The following is a 21,615-nucleotide window of genomic DNA, read 5'->3' as shown; positions in this document are numbered from 1 at the left end:
TCGGCAGTCGTGTCTGACTCTTTTTGACCCCATGGACTGCAGCACGCCAGGCCTCCCTGTCCATCACCGACTCCTGGAGCCTACTCAAACTCACGTCCATCGAGTCGGTGATGCCATCCAACCATCTCATCCTCTGTCGTCCCCTTCTCCTCCTGCCTTTAATCTTTCCCAGCATCATGGTCTTTTCAAATGAGTCAGGTCCTCCTATCAGGTGGCCAAAGTACTGGAGTTTCAGCTTCAGCATCAGTCCTTCCAATGAATATTCAGGGCTGATTTCTTTTAGGATGGACTGGTTGGATCTCCTTGCAGTCCAAGGGACTCTCAAGAGTCTTCTCCAACACCACAGTTCAAAAGCATCAATCCTTTGGTGCTCAGCCTTCTTCACAGTCCAACTCTCACATCCATACATGACCACAGGAAAAACCATAGCCTTGACTAGACGGACCTCTGTTGGCAAAGTAATGTCTCTGCTTTTTACCGTGCTGTCTAGGCTGGTCATAACTTTTCTTCCAAGGAGCAACCGTCTTTTAATTTCATGGCTGCAGTCACCATCTGCAGTGATTTTGGAGCCCCCCAAAATAAAGTCTGTCACTGTTTCCCCATCTATTTGCCATGAAGTGATGGGACCAGATGCCATGATCTTAGTTTTCTGAATGTATAGAGTATTTATTGTTCAGCGATAAGCCCAGTGTCTACAGAAGATCTGTAAAATGTATTTTCGCACAGATTGCTGGAGAAGGTGTAAATTCAGGCAATCCTTATACTCCGCTCAGAGCAACCCCCTTCACTGTCTGACAGCTGGAGGCTGGAAAGGCCCTGCATGCCCACCCGTGGCAGTGGCCACCCCAGTGCCAGCACGCCCACCTCGTGGGCCGTGACACAGCGACAAGAGAGAGGTGCGCTCGACCCACAACCTCTGACCACCCGTGGCGGCGGCCACCCCAGTGCCAGCACGCCCACCTCGTGGGCCACGACACAGCGACAGGAGAGAGGTGCACTTGACGCACAACGTCTGATAGAAGTCAGTGACCCACGCTGTCTCTCTGTAGGGAAAACATGGGAAAAGTTTGCCTGTATATTGTGAAACTCCAGAGAGATCCGTAATAAACAGGCAACAGGGAGATGGCGTGTGCAGTCACCGGGGCGGGGGCCCCCCTGCTGACCTCAATGCCAAAGCCCAGCTCCGCCAGCTCCTCCTGGGCAGAGCACCCCCTCACACCCTGGCCTCGGGCGCTGGCAGCTCTGGGTGCCCACCCCTTTTGGACCTGAGTTTCAACAGTGGGTCTCCTGCTGTTTCTGCGCCAGGAGTCAGGGGCACAGGCTGCTTTGAGCTCCGAGCCTGGGAGCCTGGGGCGCTGGTCCGAGTGTCCCCAGGGCAGCGGGCGTGGATGAGGATGCCCCCGATCTCTGCAGCCCCCATTTGGACATAGGCCTCACCCTCCTGCTGGGGAGCCTCAAGCGGGGCCAGGATTTAGAGCCGCCGTGGGGTGCCAGGACCCAGGCCCTGACACCTGCCCACCCTGCAGGGAGGTGGCTCCATTTGCCGAGGGCTCCCGCCACGGGGAAACCCAGCCCTGCGCTGCCGAGTTTGTGGCCTCTCACGCTTCAAGGACTCTTCACAGGCATCTCCAAGACCTGCCCCCTTCCAGGACCAGAGCCGCGGTCCTAGAGGCAGAGCGTGAGATGGCCAGGTACCCCCGCTTCTGGAGACCTTCTTGACACACAAGTAGGGGCAGGGATGGCACGGGCTGCAGGCTGCAGGGCCATCAGGAGGCGGGCCCCCCCACCCCAGCTGGAGGCCAGACAGGGAGGCGCGGGAGTCAAGAAAGGCAGCCGGGTCCCTGCCCTGCCCTGCCCTGGGACGCTCCGAGGCCAGGTTGAACGTCAGACCTGCTCTGACGCTCTCAGCCCAGGGTCCCTGGGGGTGCCAGGCCTGGACTGCTGCCCCCGTCTCCCCCCACCGGGTCCGGGGCTGCAGGGCTGGGTGCCGAGCGCAAGCAGCAGGCGGCCACTGCTGCACGGCTGTCGCCGCTGGGGCGGGCGCGCCTCCAGGCAGCGCTGAGCAGACACGCACACAGAGCCACGGCCACCACCGGCGGCGCACGTTTATTGAGACAATGTACAGACAGGCCACGGAGACATAGGGCCGAGGCTGGGGCCAGCAACGCAAAACGGAGTGCAAAAATAAAAAGGCACTGATCTGGTAAGAAAAGACACTCCGTGTGTTCTAAGAATATAAGTCATTTAATACTGTTAATTTTATAGCACAAAATAAAACAAGCTATGATCCCCAAAAATAATTTTAAAAGCTTACACAGAAAATATTATTGCCTGAAGTTTATGATCTTTAAGTTACAGGTCGAAGAGTTTGTGTTGTGTGGCTGTCACTTTAAAACACACGTGAAGGCCGTAGAGAGCCAAGGCCACCGCTCCTCCTGCAGAGACCAGGCCTGGCTCGTGGGACGCCCCTCAGCCGCGGGCGCGCCCAGCCCCGGGGATGTGGGCCTGCACCCCAGCGCTGGAGGCCGGGGGAGCTTGGGGGTGTCTCGGGCTCTGTGTAAGAGCACTCAGGACTCACTCGTTTTAAGAGGTTAATGAACACAACATTAAAGGATTAAATTATAAACCCCTGGCTCGGCAGCATCCCTTTTCCAAGTGAGATGTTCACGCCCTCACGAGCGCGGGGCCCCCTCCTGGGCTGCGTCTCCGGGCGGAGCAGGCGGGCAGGGGTCATGGAGAGCCCGCCCCAGGGTGAGCTCAGGGCCACACTGCCAGGGCCTCGTCCAGCTGAGCTGCTGAGGGGCACACGCAGGGCAGAGCAAGTGGCCACGCAGAGCAGGCCCTGGGGGCTGGCGCCTCTGAGGACTCCTCTGGTCTCTTCCCGGTACAGTCTTCTCAGACCCCCAGGACCCGGGCCCAGGGCGAGGCGGGCAGCCGTTTCCCGTATACTGAGTGTAGAGAGACATTTCCCTGATTTAAAAGCTGACAAGGTTCGGAGTCACAGGCTCTGCTTTGGCACACGTCCAGAGCGCAGAGCTCAAGGCTCAGTCCACTCTGGGCTCCGAATCTCAGGGCAGCCACGGAGACGGGCACCGGGGTAAGGACGCAGCACACGCCAGCCCCAGGCAGAGGTCCTGGCACGGCCACGCCACTGGCCACAGGTGAGCAGCGGCTGGACTCACAACAGGAGGCGGCGGCGATGGGCAGCCTGGAGCGGAGGTGACCACGGTGCCCAGGGATGAAGAGGAGCCCAGCACAGCCTCTCAGGAAGCCACAGAGGGACAGGGCCACGTGAGCACGCGAGACCAGGCAGCGACGGCCACCCCCGACTGCAGAGCTGAGACAGAGCCCAAGAGCGGGGGCCTGCTGGTTCCGACCGCAGAGAAACTGCTCCCACCCTCATGACCCCTGAGCCCGGGGTCGCGCCCCAGGCACAGAAGACTGGGGGGACAGGACTTAGGCTGCGACCCCAGCCGGGGCTGCGGGGCACATTCTAGCAGAGGCCTGTCTTCACCGGGGCCCACAGGACGGGCACAGGGCCTGCGTGGAGGTTCCACCCAGCTGGCCGTGTGCTGTGGGATCGTGTGAACAGACCTCGAGCATCCGACGGGGACACCGAGCGCAGGGTGGGCGCTGGTTCACCTCCCGGGCCCGGGGCCCGCACGCGGTTGTGCTGGGGGGCAGCCGGCATCGGCACCCGCGCCCTCAGGCAGCTGGGCGAGCGTAAGGCCAGGCAGAGCCGGGGTCGGTGAGCGGGCAAGACTCCGGAGTGAATTCAACTGCTGAGAAAACCGGGGCCCGTACTTCCCAGGGGTGCCTTCACGGAAAGGCCACTCCTCCTCTGCTGACAGACAGGGTGAGCCCCCAGCTCTGACGCCTTTGGCCATGTCGTCCGGGAGGCTGTGTGCACAGCGGGGAAACGCAGGACCACTGGGGGGCTGCTCGGTCAACTCCAGACAGGACGACCGCTGCCTCAGGGCTCCGTCCCGCCTGCTCCCATGGTGACAGCGACTCATCCCTGATCTCATCACGGAACCTAACCTGCTACTTAAACACCTCTTCAGAACAAACAGGCCTAATTAACGAAGCCTTCCAAAACCAAACGGGGGGAAAGAAAGAAAAACCAAAAGCCAGACGTGGAGAGTGCAGGGCAGCGGCCCTCTCCTGAAGAGTCTGCGCTCCACTTGTCCCCGGGCACAGCCCCGCCGCCGCGCGTCCGGGCCAGGGGGCACCTTCTCGCCCCCATGCGCCTCCACCAGTGTTTCCAGTTTATGATCCAACGACTCTACGATCAGCTACTCTGTGACAACACGACTATGATACAATGCGGGCAGCCCCAAGCACGCCCGGGCGGGGCCGCCGCTGCAAAGCCGAGACGGGCAGCGCGGGGCCCGGCCAGAGGGGGCTTCCCCAGCGGGAGGAGACAGACGGGCAGGACGAACAGCAGGTGCGGGGCGGCAGCGGTCACTCGCTCTCGTCCGGGTTCTGGGGGTCGATGATCTTGACGTGCGTGAAGGGGAAGAGCCCTTTGCGCCCGTTCACCTCGCCCTCCCACTGGCCGTTGATGTTCATCCTCGTGACCTTCACGATGTCACCCACCTGCCGGGGAGAAGGGGGACAGAGTCAGTACTTCCTCCGAAAACCACTCCCACAGATGGTGCCACTGAAGGGACCGACTCGGTTCCCAGGCCTCGCTCGTCTCCCGGGCGCTACGACGGGGACTGTGAGCGTGCACGGCCCCCAAGATGTGCTCTGACGTGGCCCCTGCCCGGACTGGCTGCCGCCCCCAGGGGACAGCCACCACCCGGCTCTCAGAACAGCTCAGCCCACACAGGAAGCGTACGAGGAAAGCCAAAGCCCTCTGGCAGCCCGCTCCAGGGGAGGGCGCGGCCGCCAGCAGGAAGCCCCTCGGCCAGAGGTCAGAGGCCACGGGGCTGCTCTGCCGTTAGGGGGGCAGCTGCTCTGCTGGTGGGGCCCCTCCAACGTCGGCCACAGGCCTCCAGGCTCCACGGAGGCGCGGGGGACGCTGTTTGCGAAGCTGTCTGAGGCAGGTGGGGGTGCTCCTGCTTGGCTGGCTGCTCACCGGGTCCCTCCATCTGCCCCGTGTCTGACGGAAGGCCCCGAAAGAACAGGGCCGAGGGCGAAACACAGCACTCACCCCTCGTCCCAAGGACACGCCGAAACGAGCTGGTGGTGGGGTGCGCACGAGGCTCCATCTATTGCTCGTGGCGTTTCCAACGTTTTCTGCCCCTGTAACAGGCACCCCCCTCGACTGCCTTCTTCATTCCGGTAGTTCCCAGCTTTTTACGAAACAACCTTGTATTATTTCATTTGGGAAAAGGCACCTCCTGCTAAAGCTACTGTGCGAGCCAGCTGGCTGCTGGCCTCAAGTGACCAAGGGCCCAGAGCTGCCAGGTGGGGTGAGGAGCCCCCGCACCACGGCGCCCGAGCACAGGGCCCCAGGTGGGCAGGTGCTGGGCCCTGAGAGAGGCGGCGTGTTTTCTGAGGTGGATGCACAGAAGGGAGGACGCCTCTGAAACAGTCATCTGCGTTACTGCACACCCAGGGCTCAAAATGCAGCAATCGTGTTTAAACCAACGCCAGGCGTCTCAGACGAGGAAAAGCGCGCTGCACAGAGACCCTAACTGCACGCACTCTGAATGTATGAAGAGCTCCTAAAACCCAACAAGCAAACAAGGCGACCTGAAAATGAGCAAAGGTCCTGACCTTCATTTTCCCAGACAAGATACAAAAATGGCCAAGAGGCAGAGGAAAAGACCCTTCAAGTGACTGAAACCAGAGAGGTCACAGCCACGAGCTGCCACCTCACAGCCCTCAGGGCGGCTGTGGTAACTCTAAAAAGAAGGCAAGCGGCAGGTGCTGCTGAGGCTGCGGACTGTAACCCTGGCCAACTGCTTGTGGGACTGTAGGCTGGTGCGGCCGCTGTGGGAAACAGTTTGGCTGATCTCAGAAGGTGAACACAGCAACCCAGCAATTCCTGTTTGGCAGATACCCTGGAGAACTGCCAGGCCTTCCCTGCTGGCTCAGACGGTAAAGAATCCGCCTGCAATGCCAAAGACCCAGGTTTGATCCCTGGGTCGGGAAGATCCCCTGGAAGAGGGAATAGCAACCCAACCCAGTATTCTTGCCTGGAGAATCCCATGGACAGAGGAGCCTGGAGGGCTACAGTCCACGGGGTCGCAGAGTTGGACATGACTGAACGACTTTCACTGGAGAACTGGAAACAGGTATTCACACACAAAACCCTGCATGGACACGTTCATCACGCTGTCCTCAGCAAAAGGAGGCAGGGCCGACGCTCAAGGCCGCGACCTAGTGAACGGCACACAAAGCGGGCTCCACCTGCACAGAGGCTGCTGCTGGGCCACAAGCAGAGTGAAGACACTCACTGCAACACAAGCCTCTGTGAGACGAGCCAGATGCACTCAGATGTCCCACGGTCACGAGGCACGCAGGACTGGCAGATTCACAGAACAGAAGGTGGGCCAGAGGCTGCTGGGGCAAAGGACACGGCGGGGCGCTCCTGCCTAACGGTCACAGTTTCTGTCCAGTGCGATGAAAGGTGTCGGGAACAGACGGTGGTGAGGGCTGCTCGGCACTGCACGGTTAATGCCGCCGAAGCGCGTGCTGAACCCCGGCAGCTCGTCACGCACAGCGTGTGTGTGTTCAGTCGTGCCGACTCTTGTGACCCCCACAGACCTCTGGGTAGCCCACCGGACTCCTCTGTCGGTGGGGTTTTTCCAGGCAAGAATATGGGAGTGGGCTGCCATCTCCTTCTCCAGGGCAGCTTTGCCATTCAGGAAAAGATGAGCGATGTAACATGCCAAGCCCACCGGGCTGTGCACGTTCCGTGCGTAAACTGTGCCACGTGTGAGTCCTACCTCAATAAAGCTGCTGAGAGAAATGCCGCGGGGCTGAGCCCTGGCTCCGCCCCGTGCCCACCACGAGACCAAGCTCGAGCTCGAGTGCACGAAGCAGGGCAGCTGCGAGCATTACCATACGTGCCCCGTGAAGCCCCTGGCTGGCGCACCTCCCTGCACAACAGCTACGGCCACATACGGAAGACCGAAGCCAGCGTGATGACCAGTCTGTCTGAACCGCAGCAGGGCCCCAATTTCACGGTCCTCTCACCCAATTTACATATGAATAAAGAGGAACAATGTTCCCCGACTCGCAGCCCAGTGAGAAAATGGTATGCCAGAAGAGACAGCTACCTCAGGGACGGATTCCTACAGCCGGACGCTGGGAAGGATCACGACTCAACAACGGCAGTGAGGGTGCAGGCGGCACCCGGGGGCACCCCGCCGGGCTGGCTCCCGCTGCAGACCCGCGTCACTGGGCACACAGGAGCGGCCCAGGGAGGCGCAGTGGTCCCGGAGCGCAGAAGCACCGCCCACGCGGGGGAAACCCAGACTCGCCCTGTGGACAGGTCCCACCCGGTGACAGAGGCAGCCACCAAGAAACTGCTGACATGAGCGCAATTCTGACCAATGGAGCAAAAGCAACCGGAGGAAGCGGAAACCTGGGGATCCTAGGCCATCGGCAAAGGAAGGGGCACCACGGGCCTCGGAGACAGAAAGGCCAACTCAGAAGGTTCTGAGACCAGATGCAGTCCAGCGTCGAGGGGTTTTCAAATGGGGGACAGACAACCCGAGAGATGCCAACATGGCAACCGGAGAGGACCCGAGGGGGCAGGAGAGGGCATCCTGGGCACGCCAGTGAGCTCGCGGAGAGCGCCTGACGGAGGGCGTCCTCTTGCCGACAAGGACGGGCGGCCACGGGCTGACAGGCCCGTGTGGGCCACCTGCCGCAGAGCATCCCATTGCGGGACGCTGGCATCCTGACCAAGCGTCAACTCTCTTGGTTTCTGCTCCAACAGGGACGATGGCGGATTCTATAAAACATACACAGTGAGCTTGAGACCACACCTGGACACGAGTAGCAAACAGAGGGTTTATGACGATTTAGGGGGAGATGGTTCTGGAAGGCTGCATGGGCTCAGTCAGGGACAAGTTGCACCAGACCAAGCTCACTGTCCTTCCCTAGAGACGGGGCCTCATCAGGAGGGGCGCAGAGGCGGCTGTGGGTCACACGTCTGTGACACCTGCAGTTAACACGAAGCCGCACGTCGTCACCGCGACTTGAGACCAGAACCCTCAAGAGGGACAGCTGGAGGGGACACACCGAGGCCCGCACCCCTGGTGAGGCAGCAACAGAGTGAGCTACTCTCCCAGGTGGGTACCTCCGGACCGTCCACACAGGCAGAGCCGGTGCCGCCAGACTGTCCCAGGCTCCTCAAGGACCGGCCCCTGTGCCCCAAGCACCCAGTGAGCCCCTGCTGATGGATGGAGGCCTGGAGGAGTCCACGGCGAGGCCAAGGGCCGCCATGGGGACCGCAGCCCCAGGCAGACGGGCACGCGCCAAGCCCTCCTGGGGGCCCATCAGCGCCGAGGCCCCGCTCCGTCCAGGGGCCCCCTCGGAGCGCAGCCCCTACCCCTCCCGCCACCACTCCGAGGCCCATTCAGACCCCAGACACGCTGAGTGCGCCCGAGCCAAGCACAGCTCTTCTTCCCTTTAGTTTCAGGTCAGGAAAGCTGGAATACGAGTATGTGAGACTGGTATCTTTACACGGAGACTCGCGCGTCCGCCCCAATTACTTAAAATCGATCAGTAGGAAGGTAAGCGGCCCGGCGGCAGGCCTCTCCGTCTCCGTCTCGTCCGCCTGGCCCTGTGATACAGGAGCACCGCGTCCAAGCGCCGGTCTCTGGCCCAGCACTCCCCCCAGCTGCAGCCACACAGGTGTGTCCTGTTCCCGCGCGCTCCTGCTCTGCCAGGAATGCCTCGTCCCGCTTCACCCAGTCAGCTTCAAGACTCAGTTCGAGGGTCACCTCCTGTAGGAAGTCGTCCCAGACCACACCCCCCACCTTCCCAGCTGCTCCCTCCATCTCCTGGACCAACTCCATATCATCAGCTCACTCACCCACAGCTGGCTCCTGCCTCCAAGCTTCCAACAGGGGCAAGCTCCTTGGTGGCAGGACCCTACACTACAAGGCACCCCTCAGAGCTTGGACGTGTGACCGGATGAGTAAGGAACCACCGTGTACTGTTCTGGCTTAGAGGTGTAAGAAGCGTGTCCGAGACCACCCCGAGGGCAGGTGCTGGGCCAGAGGACACAGCTCGGCTGCAGGTGAGCTTGTAGCGGCCCCGGGGCCCTTGTTCCAAACACTCTCTTCCGCCAAGGATCCCTCTTCGGAAAGGCCAACCCTGCTGCCCTGAAGCCCCTCCAGCCCTGCTCCGCCAGGCATGGGAGGTCCCTCTTCAGACTGAATCCCAAGGAGCAACAGAACCAAGTGTCTGATCAAAGCTCTCTCTTAAGACAGTGCTTTACGGGCATGAATGTTCTCTCAAAAGTCAAGTTTCATAGAAAAAACGTGAACTACTTCGGGCAGTAAAGCTCGCCCGCAGCGCCCTCCGCCACAGCGGCTCAGAGCGAACAGCGCCGCCTCCACTGCGGCACGTGCTGTCCTACTTGTCCCCCTTCTAGTTTAATTTTACCACTTTTCCTGGTCCTGTCCTACTTGTCTCCCTTCTAGTTTAATTTTACCACTTTTCCTGGTGGCCTGATTGTACGTGTCCCAAGAGGGCTCAGGACAGGCACCAGTTTTAGAAGATAAGGTAACTCACAAAACGCTTCTTTACGGCCCGGCCCAGGGCCCCTGTAAACACACAGAGCAGACCCCACTGTGCAGCGGGATCTGGCGGAGGCCCCTTCCTGCTCCACGATGCCCTCTGGGTGGATCAGCGAAGGCGGCCGACCGGGTGGGCGCGTCACCGGGGGCCCGAGGCTGGAGGAGCGGCGTCGTGGCTGCAAACACAGGTGGTCTCACAACGAGCTTCCTTCTCCCCACCCTGGTCTCCCCAGGGCCCGCCTACACATCCACTCCCCCAGCTGCGAGCGGCACCCCCTACAATCCCCCACCCCACTGCACACTCCAACGAACAGAGGGGATGGGGTTTCTACACCGCACACCTTCCAGTCAGAGGTCAACAGGCAGGCATCCTCAAGGGAGTGTAGCTTTAAGCGCTGGCTCAAGTAAGAACGCAGCTCCTGACTTCCTTTAGGGGCCTGACATTCTGACTGGGAGCCCGGACTCCCGCTCACCCCTGTGTGCTGACGGCCCGCTACACAGCAAAACCCTGAGCCTAGCTCCCGGCTCCCGTGGGGGCTGTGGGGGTGCTCCCAGAGCCTGAACCCTCACAGAAGCCAGCAGCCTGTTGGCCCGGCCCAGACAGTGGGGGCCTCCCTGCCTCCTGTCGGCCCCTCCCGGGAAGCGTCACAGGGCCCGGGGCTCCCCTGCCGCGGGGCTCTTCCCTTCGGACGAGCATGAGACAGAGAAGTCACCTCGGGCTCCGAATCAAGCCTCCAGGTGAAGTTCACTGGGTAACTCTTGGTCCAAAACATCTGAAGATAACCAGTGAGAAAAGGCAGGAAAAGCAGGGCTCCCAGCGAACCTGCAGCGGGCGGCGAGGAAGCCGGAGGGCGCCCGCCCCACGGTGGCCCCGGGGTGAGCGCACGCTTCCGCAGGAGCTGTGTCTCAGGGCCTCCACACGTGCACGTGACCATATGATGATCCTCACGCTGCAGCGGTTCACGAGTTACCAGCAAACAAAGGCGCGAGGAGCCGAGGCACCAAACCCCAATTCTAGGACAAGGGTCTGCAGGGCCTGCCTCACCTTAGGCACAGGTTCGATCCGTGCTCGGGGAGCAACAAACTCCCTTCCAGACCCTCTGTCCGCAGGCCGCCATGGCGTCTGTGTTCACACAGGGTTCCCTGGGCGCACCAACGTCTCACCAAACTCCTACCTTCTGCAGTTTATCCCCCCAACACACACCTCTTTGTATCCTGACAAGCCACAGTCATACACTACGCCTTGCAAGAGCCTTTGTCCTCTTACAAGGCAACTCACAGTTAGTTAGAAGGACATGACTCGGTGATTGAACCACTAAAGTTCTCTTTCTCGCTGTTATAATTTACAAAATCTCAAGTGAGTGAAGCCTGAGGCGCTGAAACGTCCTTCCCCTGCCCAGCTCAAGAGGAGCCCCACCTGTATTCCTGGTTCTCAACTGCTCTCAATGTTAGGAGCGTGGGGCTGTGTCCAGCTGTGTGTTGATTTCATCTCTAGGGCATGGGTCTTTCTTAACCACTGTCTTCCCTTACTGCCTGGAGAAGGAAATGGCAACCCACTCCGGTACTCTTGCCTGGAAAATCCCATGGGCAGAGGAGCCTGACAGGCTACAGTCCACAGGGTCAGAGAGAGTCAGACACGACTGAGCGACTTCACTTCCTTACTGCAAAGAAAACCAACTGTTCTGAGACCACACCTGAGGCCCTGGAAGCAGCACAGAGCAAGGCAGCTACCGTGGGGGAAGCGGGGATGGCAAAGGACACGGGGCTGCGTGGGATCCTCACGGTGGTCTTCACGACCACCCAGCTCTCATCCCCGTCAGTTTAACCTTAAATGAGCAGTCCTGGCCTTACAGAAACAAGATTACAGACAAAACCTGAGGAAAATTTCCTGGTGGTCTGGACTCCGCGCTGTCATTGCTGAGGGCCTGGGTTCGATCCCCGGTTGGGGAGCTAACATCCCCGAGGGCCATGGCCAAACCCCAGAAAACCCAAGTGTCAAAGCCCCAAAGACCCAGCCGGGCAGCCTTTACCTCTAAGGCCAGGGCCGTCTTGTCGTAAGCACAGGGCACGCGTTTCTGAATTGCTTTCGCAAAGACAGGTCCGTTCTGTGTGGACGGCAGGGGGCTGACCGCGGCCCCGGGGGCGCCGGCGGCCGGTGGGGGCGCCGTGGTCTGCGGCTGTGCGTATGCGTGGGCGGGCTCGGGGACCCCGTAGCTGCTGGAATTCCTGTTCCCAGGCTTGCCCTGGGCCGAGGCCCGCACGAGCTTCTCCACGTAGGGCACAGGGATCATCCCCACCCGGCCGTCCTTGTTCCGGGCGCTCCACCACTGCTCCTCCGGCTTCTCGACGATCACCAGGATCTCGCCCTTCTTGAAGGGCAGGTCCTCGGCGTCGTTCCCAGGGAAGTCGTACAGAGTCCGCACGTACTCCAGGGTCTCCTCCGCGGCGGGCAGGCTGGGTGCGGACACAGAGCCCACCGGCGGGCTGGGGTACCTGCAAGGAGAGAAAAAAACACTCTGGGTGGAGACTCACTCGGTACCAGCGTCTGCCAAGCTTTGTGAGTGAGGAACGACTTGCCTCCCTCTCCGCGTCGTCACCGAGAAGGCCCCGTGCCTGACTGACTTTCTCGAGTCGAGCTCAGCAGGAGTTCCCGACTATCCTGACCTCGGCGCCTCTGCCCGTGTCTCACCGGCCCCTCTCGTTTACACACGCAGACGCCTGGCCTTTTTACAACCCCCACTAAGTTCAGCTGCGCCTTCCTGAGGCCCGTCACGACCACCACACGCTCTTCCTCCTGGCCCTCACCTGGGGCTGGCGTCCTGCACACTTCCCCAGGCACCCAGATGACAGACCCCTCAGGGCCCTCAAAATACAAAAACTGGCAAGGGAGTGTGCACTTGCGTTACGAAAAAAGGAAAAAAAAAGAAAAACCACCACACTGCATCTCGTATGGGAATCACCATCTGAGCCCCACGTTTTCAGACAAGCTCAGAGGTGCGTGCCCTGCGCTGAGCACCGCGGCCCTGGCCTGCTCAGGGCTCCCGTGAGCCAGCCCCCGCAGGCGGGAAGCCCCTGGGGTGAGTCAGAAAAGCAGCCCCCTCCTTCCGCCCCCTCCTGGAACGCCCCTTCCTCAGGAATACCGTGGAGGTCTCCCCCCACCTAAAGAGCGTCTGGAAAGTTGCAAATACGTGATGTTTGGGGAAAAACAATTTTGCCGTGAGCAATTCCCCGCTCTTAGCTTTTCTGAAGCCCAAGCTACTTGAGTAACTTCCCCGAGTGAGCGTCCCCGCCTCCTGGGGGTGAGGCTGTGCACGCCGTCTCCGAGCGGGGCGAGGCGAGGCTAAGGCAGGACATGCTGCTGACCCACCGACTGCAGCCGTGTGTCCCCGGAGGGGGCGGCCTTCCCCTTCTCCCCAGTCAATGACCTGAACAGCTGTTTCACAGAACATCACAACATGGCCTTCTACACCGAACCATTCTAGTTTATAGAAAGGTCTCCTTAAAAAAAAAAAGTGTCAACATGTTACAATAGCAAAAGAAAAAAAAAAAAGGAAAACAAAAGAGAAAAAGTCTCCAGCCCCTGCCCTAAGGTGTCTGGTCGCCCCCCGCCCGCGCCTGGTGGGGCGGTTTTCCTGCAGCGTGGCCCCTCCACGCGCCTGCCCTCGGGAGCCTGCTGCGAGCGAGCCCCCCGTGCCTGGACGGCCCTGCCTGTCACCGTCTACGACGCCATCACATACTCCTGCACGTCATCTCCCTGGACTGTGTTCCTGGTAAAGCTGCGGTCCCCGCATTAAACACACCAACATTCTCACAGGCCTCAGGACACTCTGCCACACCACCCTCCAAAGCACAGTCATTTGGCAAAACGCAGATCTTTCTGATGTCAATGACGTGCTGCACAGCAGTCAGGACACCTCGGTGGCGAGCAGCCTGATGCAACACCTCCAAGGCCTCATTACTTGAAGACCCTGACAACTGAGGGAAACTGCTTAGCACCAACGTATCCGAGAAAGCAGCAGGAGTGGCCTCGGTGAGAAAGCGCTGACGCCCACGGCTGTCGGCGTGGTCTGAGGCTTCCTCACAGCGTCCCAGGGGAGTGCGCTCGGCACGTGGCCCCAGAGCCCTCACTCCGGCCAGGAGGCCTGCAGGCCGCATGAACGCTGTGACAAGCCCACAGCAGCTCCTGACCGGCCCGAGCCCCGGCTAGCTCCTCACTCCCAACCCCCTGACGTACACTCCTGCTCCTGTCTCAAGGGCCACAGAGGTTCTGTGAAAAATTTCCCCAAACCTCAGAGACTACCAAGAGCGCTCAGCTGCACAGCAGACCCGCTGAGGGTTTTTACTGTCTACACTGTTCAAAGTGAGAAGCAGGGAGTCCCACAGCACAGGGCCTGAGGACGCCAGAGCAGCTTCAGCGAGATTAACACTAACGACGTCCATCTACCCAGGGACCTGCAGGCTCTACTAAGAGCTCAGGGGACAGACGATGAATTGAAACCAAGCTCCTGCTCCCAAGACTGCAGACGTCATCCTGGCAGACTGGAAGGCAAAGGAGTGCACACGGCATCCATGTGTCACAACAAGCTGATGGGGTCAAGTTTCGCTAAGGGTCAGGGGACAACCAAGCGGTGCTGCACAAAAAGCCAAACACTAGCTCCCCAGGTGGCGCAACAGTAAAGAGCCCGTCTGCGTCGCAGGAGATGCATCAGATGTGTGTTGGATTCCTGGGTCAGGAAGATCCCCTGGAGAAGGAAATGGCAGCCCACTCCAGTATTCTTGCCTGGAGAATGCCACGGGCAGAGAAGCCTGGCGGGCTGCAGTCTATGGGGTTGCAGAGAGTCAGACATGGCTGAGCGCGAAAGACCTCGTGGAAGATGGGCTTACGAAGGTGCTGGTTCTCAACCAGAAAGAGGCTGGACACCAAGGGTCCAGAGGCGCCCCCTGCGGGCTGCCCACAGCCAGCCAGGCCCTCCCTGCACTGCTGCAAAGGGCCGGCGCCCCGTGGTCCACCAGCTTCCTGTGGACTTGCCAGAGCTTTCCACAGAACCCTTAAACAAGCACACCAAGGTTCTTAGCTCCACTACAGAAAATCCAGCAGAGTCTGGCAGAGGGCTCCGCAAACCACAGCGTGCAGGCCCACGGCCCACAGCCGGTCCGAGCGGGGGGGGGGGGGGGCGTGACGGCTTCAGGGCCCACAAAGCTGACCAGCAGGCCCTTCCCTGAGGAGGGGGCACTGCTCACAGCTTCTCCGGCGCGATGCGGCGGCTTCTTCTAGCTCAGTGCGTGTGCAGACATCGCCACACGTGACAGGAGACCAAGCTCCCAGCCACACCCCGACACCAACTCGCCCCTCCACCCCATTCCCAACTCACGTTTTCACCCCAGCCCCCCGCAGAGATGACGCAGGGCGGTGCGGGCTCAGACACAGCAACCACCACAGACCCGCTGCCCAGAGAAGCAGGACACAGCAGCGGAGCCAGCCCCTGTGCCCCGTCCTCCCGCATCCGTCCCGTGACCAGGGCTGTAAGCGGCACCCAGCACACACACGGTCCCAGGTGCAGAGCGCGCTCCCTGCAAAAGCCAGAGGACGCGCCTCAAAAGCCCGCGGGCCGGCCGCCTGCACGCATAAACCATAGGTCAAGCATCTTCAGCTTTAACAGTGTCTAACACAGCAAAGCAATCAACTGGCCGGACAGATTTTCGAAGGCCCCAGGGTGACAGATATGGAAGACTCACTCCTGCGGCTGTATCCAAGAGCTCACAGCAAAAAGGCGGAAAGCAGGACAATGGCACAAGAGCCCACCCCAGGAAGGCCGGCGATACGGCTGTCCAGTCAGAGGGCCTGGGCAGGCCTCCGCACCCGCTCCCGCACCCCGGGCTCTCACTCTGCGCCCACAGCTCCTCTGCGGGTCCTGCCGCTTCCACCTGGGCTCAGACCCAAATCTGGCTATTTAGCCCTAACAAGCCCCCAGAAGCCGAGCCCTGCCTGGCTCCCTGCTGCAAACCCGCATCCCTCCCCCAGCCCTGCCTTTCATCGCTCACCTGAGGCGCCGTCCAATCAGCCTGAGGCCACACCTCTTGCCTCACCTCCAGGAAACTGCCCAGATCAGGGGGCCCCAGCGGCTTCCTCCTGGATTCCCCACACAGGAGACCTCAGTCCAGCTTCTCACGGTCCCTTCTCCCGTGACAGCCCTTAATTCATGCCACACTCCAGACTCTCCCCACCCTGACCCACCCCGGAGCAGGCTCCAAAAGTAAAAGCTGACCACGACAACTCTTTCCTTAAAGACTCTGGAGCGCTCCCACTGCTGAAGGCAGGTACCAAGTGCCGGAGGCCTGTCGCAACTGAGCATCCTTCCTTCAAGCCTGCGGTGCCTCATTCGCAGCAGCCACAGCAGCCCTTCCACCTCTCACACCAGCCCTCACCCTTCAATGGCCACTCCACAGAGCACCTTCTCTTCCAGCCCTGCCTGACCCCCGGCTGGCCATCCACGGCACTCTCAGGGAGCTGAGCCTGTCAGCAAGGCCACAGTTTACTTCTATGACGAGACTGGAGTCCAGTACTGGGCTTTGGGACGATGTAGGCCTCAACACACTGAAATTCCTGCTAGAACTACGATGCCACAGACAGAGAGAAGCCTCTCCCCCAGGCCCCGGTGAATCTGTTCCAGACAAGGAAGCCCCGTGCGCCACCCAGCTTGCCGCCGGGCCCTTTTGCCTCAGCACGGCCCCACCTCGCTGGTCAGGACCTCGGCTCTGACTCTAGGATAATCTTAATTCCCACCAACAAAGCACTGCCCCCTTTTACTTATCCGAAGGAAAATGCTTTTGCCTGAGTGAACCTCAGAAATAATCCAGTCCAACTGTTCAGATCAAGAGAATCATTCTTAGATAAAACGTTCTCTGAATCTGAGTCTCAAACGAGAGAAAGAGCACAGGTCAGACGGCTGTCAGCACTCTAGGCGCCGAGGGGACAGAATTCTGGCCTGGCTGAGGTTCCATCCGGCGTCACGACGGTTCTGTTCCCATCTAAACTGAACTTAGGGGATTTAAGCTACCGGTAAGGAAAAACTCAAAGGTTATCCATAGTGCTGAATTCTATGTTAGTTGAAATCAGTTAATGCTCCTCTCCTACCTGCTCCTCCTAATTACAAAAGTCCAAATGCCCCCTTAAACACCCAGCTTGCGGCAGTGGGAGAAGGCGTGGCCTCTGCCAGGCAGGCCTGAGTGTCCCCTCTGGGCAGGCGCTCAGGTGAGGCTGGGCATCCTTTCTGCCCTCACAGCTGCTGACTGTATCAGAGGACCTGGTCTTTAAAGTCAGCAACCAGGAAGCTCTGAAGAGCCTGACGGGGAGTGCTGAGTCAATGTCAGATCTGTACTACCAGAGCGTGCTGTGAGCAATATCTATTGAGTTAAAAAAAAGGGGGTGGGGTGGGGAGTGGGGGAGGTTCGTCTGTGAGTCAGTTGCCTCAGTTTTTTCCATCTTTGCTTCTCATGGTTTTCCTCCCAGTCATCATATAGCTACATAAGCTACAACTGGAAAATTTTATAAGTGAAGCGACCTATGCAAAGCACACTTTCAATTTTCTAAACCGTGGGAAAATGTACTTTGTGTCTAAACTGAATCCAGTCAGAAGCCTGAACCTCTGCTGTTAAACTGGAAACAGCCTCTATTAAAACAGACAAAAGCCCAGCAGCGCTTACCTGACACTGAATATAACAGGGTCTTAGAAACGTTTACACTCAAGGAAGACAGAAGTGAGAAGATTCTGTTTATCACAGTTTTTAATGTGAAAGTTGCACCATGTGTGGAAAAAGAACCCTTTAAAATCCGTCATTGAAAAGTCAAAAGCCACTGACACACCTTTTGTGTTTAAACGTAAGATCCAAGACAGAAACGAATAGTACAACTCAAAAGACAAAAGTACAAGATAATCCAGAGGACAGACAGCTACAAATACACCAAGTCACCCTGTCTCTTCCTTTCTCTTCCCCGTTACCCCCTCCCAGCAGCAACTTATCTCCAAACCACAGCTGTCCCTCAGTCTGTGTCAGTCAGTCTACGTAACGTCTCTACAACAGATGGACACACGGACGGACGGACAACTCATCAGCCGTCATCATCGTGACCTGGATTGCGGTAACGGCCCAGGTCACTTCCTGACTGCAAACTCCTTCCCTGGCACCCCGCTTCCTTCCTCTGACCATCCAATGTGAGCTGCCTCTGCAGAGCCACGCCCCTGACACTGCCGGCCCCACCCGGGCTCCCCTTCCGGGCTCCCCCTTGCTCTGACCCTACGGCCTCAGGTCAGCCCCTCCTACCAGACCCCCGGCCTGCGTGGACTCTCTCCACAACACCCACGAACGCTGTACTCGATTCAAGCTTCTCCTTCCCAGCCTGTCTCACTGCCATCCAAGGTCCGTGATGAAGAAAGCGGGTCTGTCGTCCCTCTTTCCCAGTACGCATCACTGGGATGTAACTCTCCTGTGATGTCTGGGGGGACTTCCCTGTGGTCCAGTGGTTAAGGCTCCAAGCTTCCACTGCCAGGGGCTCCGGTTTGATCCCTGGTCAGGCAATTAGGTTCCCACATGCCGCACAGCCAAAACATAAAGAAGTTATTCCCCCAATAAAAAAAGAGAAGATCAATTCTTAAATTCTGAGAAAGCCATAAAGTTGTCACTTTTGACTGAGCAAAATGGACCCCAAAAAAGAACTACCAGCCAAAGCACAAGCAGCTCTGGCTTCAGGAGCTCAGCTCTGAGGCCTAAAGAGCCTAACCACTTCATCCACCCTGCCTGGGGCGTGAAAGCACGTGGCCTGATTTCTGCATTTGGCCAAAGCTGGCCCAGCCTTGTCTTCTATACTAGGTGAGTAATAAATACATCACCCAAATCCGTGGATTTCTGGCTCAGGGAGAGGCAACCCAGATTCAGTGTAACAAGGTAAATCCTGCCAGGATCTAATTCAACCGGCGCAGTGACAGCCCTCGGAGACACCAGGGAAAAGGAAAAACTCAACGGCAGCAGGACGCCCAGGGCAGAGGGCACAGGGGAGGAGAAACAAGCAAAGCTGACCCGAGGCGGGGGCAGTGTCAGGGAAAGGCCTCGAACAGCAGGGAGGCGCTGCCCAGGTGAGGGGCGGGTGGGGCCCGAGCAAAGGTCCAGGGGTGTGAGTGGGTGTGTAGGGCGGGCTCCCCGGAAGCAGCGGGAGGGGGTGAGGACAAGCATCTGGGAAGGAGCACGAAGGGGAAGCTGGGGGTCGCGTCTGTGGGTACTGGGAAGCCAAGGCTGCACCCCTTTCTCTCCACCAAGAAGGGGCTCGAGTCGCTCCCTCACAGCTGCACTGAGGTGCCCGGCGCGGCGAGGCTCAGCCAGTGCCTGAGAGGAGCGCTGGGAGAGGCAAATGCATTTGAAGTCTCGATGCTGCGGGTGCTGAGAGCCCCTCCGGCCTCTTACACTGGAATCACGTCGTGCTGAAAGCTGACTCTAGCTACCAGGCTCTTCGGGGACCTGGAGGCTTCGCCAATCAGATTCGTGGTGTCTGGGTCTTTGTTATACAGTATCTGATTTATAATCCCTTTCTCCCAGCTTTTAAAGTCCGTTTAGTTCAGCAGTTAATCTCCTAGTCATTACAGCATGAGGGCTTTATTTGCTCTCTACCTCTAGTCCACAGAAGCATCCAGGGCGTACTCCTTTAATATGACAGCTTCTAATGTTCAGAGCTGAGACTACTATCTGGTCAGCAAATCTCTAAAGTCAGAAACATCTCACCCTGAAAAAAATGTGTATTAGCACCCTGTCCTTTTTAAGCAGACACTTAAAAAAACAAATACCTTTTATTTTTAAAATCCTAGGCCACCTCTTTAGCTCAAGTTTTGCATAATTTACACAAAAGCAGCCTCGAGCAAAATATTAAGGCAAATAAGCAAATGAAAAAGGGATGCTTAATGCTCAGTGTCAACCTGGGTTATTTTAAAATAGATACTAAGTCATTCAACTCAATACAAAAAGTACATCTGAAATTCAACTAGGGTAGAATCTTGAGTGTCATTCAAAATTTCCTCTTAGTCTAGACTCATTCCACCTTGGAATTTAACCAAATGGATTTCCAGTTCATTAAGGGCCCAGCTTGGGGGAAAACTATTTTAAAAAAAAGAAAGAAATTCCTCGTTCAAGCCGACCTCTTTTACACTATTTTCAGTTAATGTATTATAAAACAGACACCTGGCTTATTTCAACCCTGGCACCAGGGTATCAATATATGGCCCTGATATTTCACAGTTTAAGGTATTTTGTTTCTAACTGCGAAGGCATTTTCATCTCTCGAGTTTCCAAAGGCTGCAGTCCAGGAGATCCAACGGTGGAGTTCAGAGACCTTGAAAGGTGTGCAAACTTGGGGAGGGGGGGGGGGGGGGGGCAGGGAGGGACCCGCGGGGCGGGGAGCCCAAGACTAGCTTCAGATTCTCAATCCGTGGTCCAAAACCGGCTTCAAGACCGGTAACAGAACCCTGCTTCAGCAGGTAATTTACACCGAGGACGTGACGAAAGGCAAAAAGCGTCCCTCTTCTAACTGGGCACCCGCAGCTCGACCTGCCGGGTCAGACGCACCGGCCTCATCCACGGCGACCCAAGGCCGCGACACCGCGCGCAGAGCTCCCGGCCCGCCGCCCGCGCCCCCGCGCACCTGGGCGCCGGCTCGATGAGCGTGGTGGTGTCCAGGTAGTGGATCTTGTAGAACTCCAGCAGGGCCGGCAGGTGGTCGAACTCCTGGTCCCCGATCTTGAAGCGGCGGTTGGGCAGCGAGTTGATGATGTAGTGGGACACGCGCGAGTTCTCGGACACGGACAGCACGTAGTCCCCGGGGCAGGTGGAGGAGTCGCGGACGAGGAACACGCCGTGGCGCTGGCCCTGGAGCCGGGTCTGCGCCTCCTGGCGAGACACGGGCCCCATGTACCAGGCCGAGCGGTCCGAGGAGTCGAACCTGGCGGAGGACATGGCGGGCCGGGCGCTGGGGCCGGGCGGGCCGCGGCTGGCTGCTCTCGCCTGCGCTGGAGACGCTCCGCCCGGGGCGGCTGCGGGCCGAGCGGGCCTGCGGCTCACCGCGCGCCTACAGGGCCGCGCCCGCGTCTTCCTCGCGGCCGCGGGCCCGCAACATCCTCCGGGCCGCCGGCCTGCTTCGGGGCCGCCTCACGGGCCGAGCCGGCTCCGGGCGCGGGCCCAGCCGAGCGCGGCGAGGGCCGCTCGCGGAGCCTCCGGTCAGTCCTGGCCCGGCGCGCGCCGGCCCCGCGTCCCCGCCGCTCCGCACCGAGCTCCGCGGCCGCGCCAAGCCCCAGAACCCCCGGGAGCGCCGCGCCGCCGGGGCCGCCGTGCCCAACCCCGCTCCCGAGAGCCACAGCAACAAAATGGCGGACGCGAGAGAAGCGGCCGGCCACCTCCCCCCGCCCCTCAGCGCCCCGCGACTGCGCACGCGCGGGCGCCCGCTCCCGGCGGCCGCCGGGGCCGCCCCGTGACGTCACGCGGCGCGGCCAATCGCGAGAGCGGGCGTGCGCCGCTCGTGCGCGCCCCCGCGCTCCCTCTTGGGCCCGCCGGGGGGCGCTGCGGGGAGGCGGTGCTTCTAGAACCCGCTCTGGGAACAAAGCGGGGAGTGCAGGCCAGGTCCCGCCCCCGGGCGCGGCTCCGGGCTGACCGCAGCCTGGCCGGCCAGGTTAAGGGGGTGGCGGAGCCGACCGTCGCTGGTGCTCAGCTGGTGTCTGGCGAAGCTCCCGGGTCCTTTCGGAGCCCTGCCGCCTTGGCCCCCCAGGACCCCACCCCCTCTGGGTGGGGTCCCCACCCCAGAACCCCCGGCCCCTGGCCGCACCCCCATCCGCACTGGACCGTCCGTTTAATGGGAGCGGGGTTTGGTGCG

General features: G+C 59.7%; 1 protein-coding gene across 1 annotated transcript; it reads right to left on the bottom strand.

Annotated features, from left to right (window-relative positions):
* Positions 1-2,081: 2,081 nt before the first annotated feature.
* Positions 2,082-21,136, bottom strand: CRKL (CRK like proto-oncogene, adaptor protein). The gene is made up of 3 exons (XM_070769988.1): positions 20,395-21,136; positions 11,741-12,203; positions 2,082-4,599 (listed from the first exon to the last, which is right to left on the bottom strand). The coding sequence occupies exons 1-3, from the start codon at positions 20,703-20,705 to the stop codon at positions 4,465-4,467; spliced, it is 909 nt and encodes a 302-aa protein (XP_070626089.1). The 5' UTR covers positions 20,706-21,136; the 3' UTR covers positions 2,082-4,464.
* Between the last annotated feature and the right edge of the window lie 479 nt (positions 21,137-21,615).

The sequence above is a fragment of the Bos indicus genome, chromosome 17 (assembly GCF_029378745.1).
Source record: "Bos indicus isolate NIAB-ARS_2022 breed Sahiwal x Tharparkar chromosome 17, NIAB-ARS_B.indTharparkar_mat_pri_1.0, whole genome shotgun sequence".
In the NCBI taxonomy this organism is placed as follows: domain Eukaryota; kingdom Metazoa; phylum Chordata; class Mammalia; order Artiodactyla; family Bovidae; genus Bos; species Bos indicus.
Note: the sequence above shows the minus strand (reverse complement) of the source record. Positions and strands in the feature narration are given on the sequence as shown.

Excerpts from the sequence above, each read along its gene's own strand:
- CRKL (XM_070769988.1), bottom strand. The coding sequence starts at position 20,705 with ATGTCCTCCGCCAGGTTCGACTCCTCGGACCGCTCGGCCTGGTACATG. Across the intron at positions 12,204-20,394 it reads CTCATCGAGCCGGCGCCCAG|GTACCCCAGCCCGCCGGTGG; the intron begins GTGCGCGGGGGC and ends CTCTCCTTGCAG. Across the intron at positions 4,600-11,740 it reads AGACGGCCCTGGCCTTAGAG|GTGGGTGACATCGTGAAGGT; the intron begins GTAAAGGCTGCC and ends TCTCCCCGGCAG.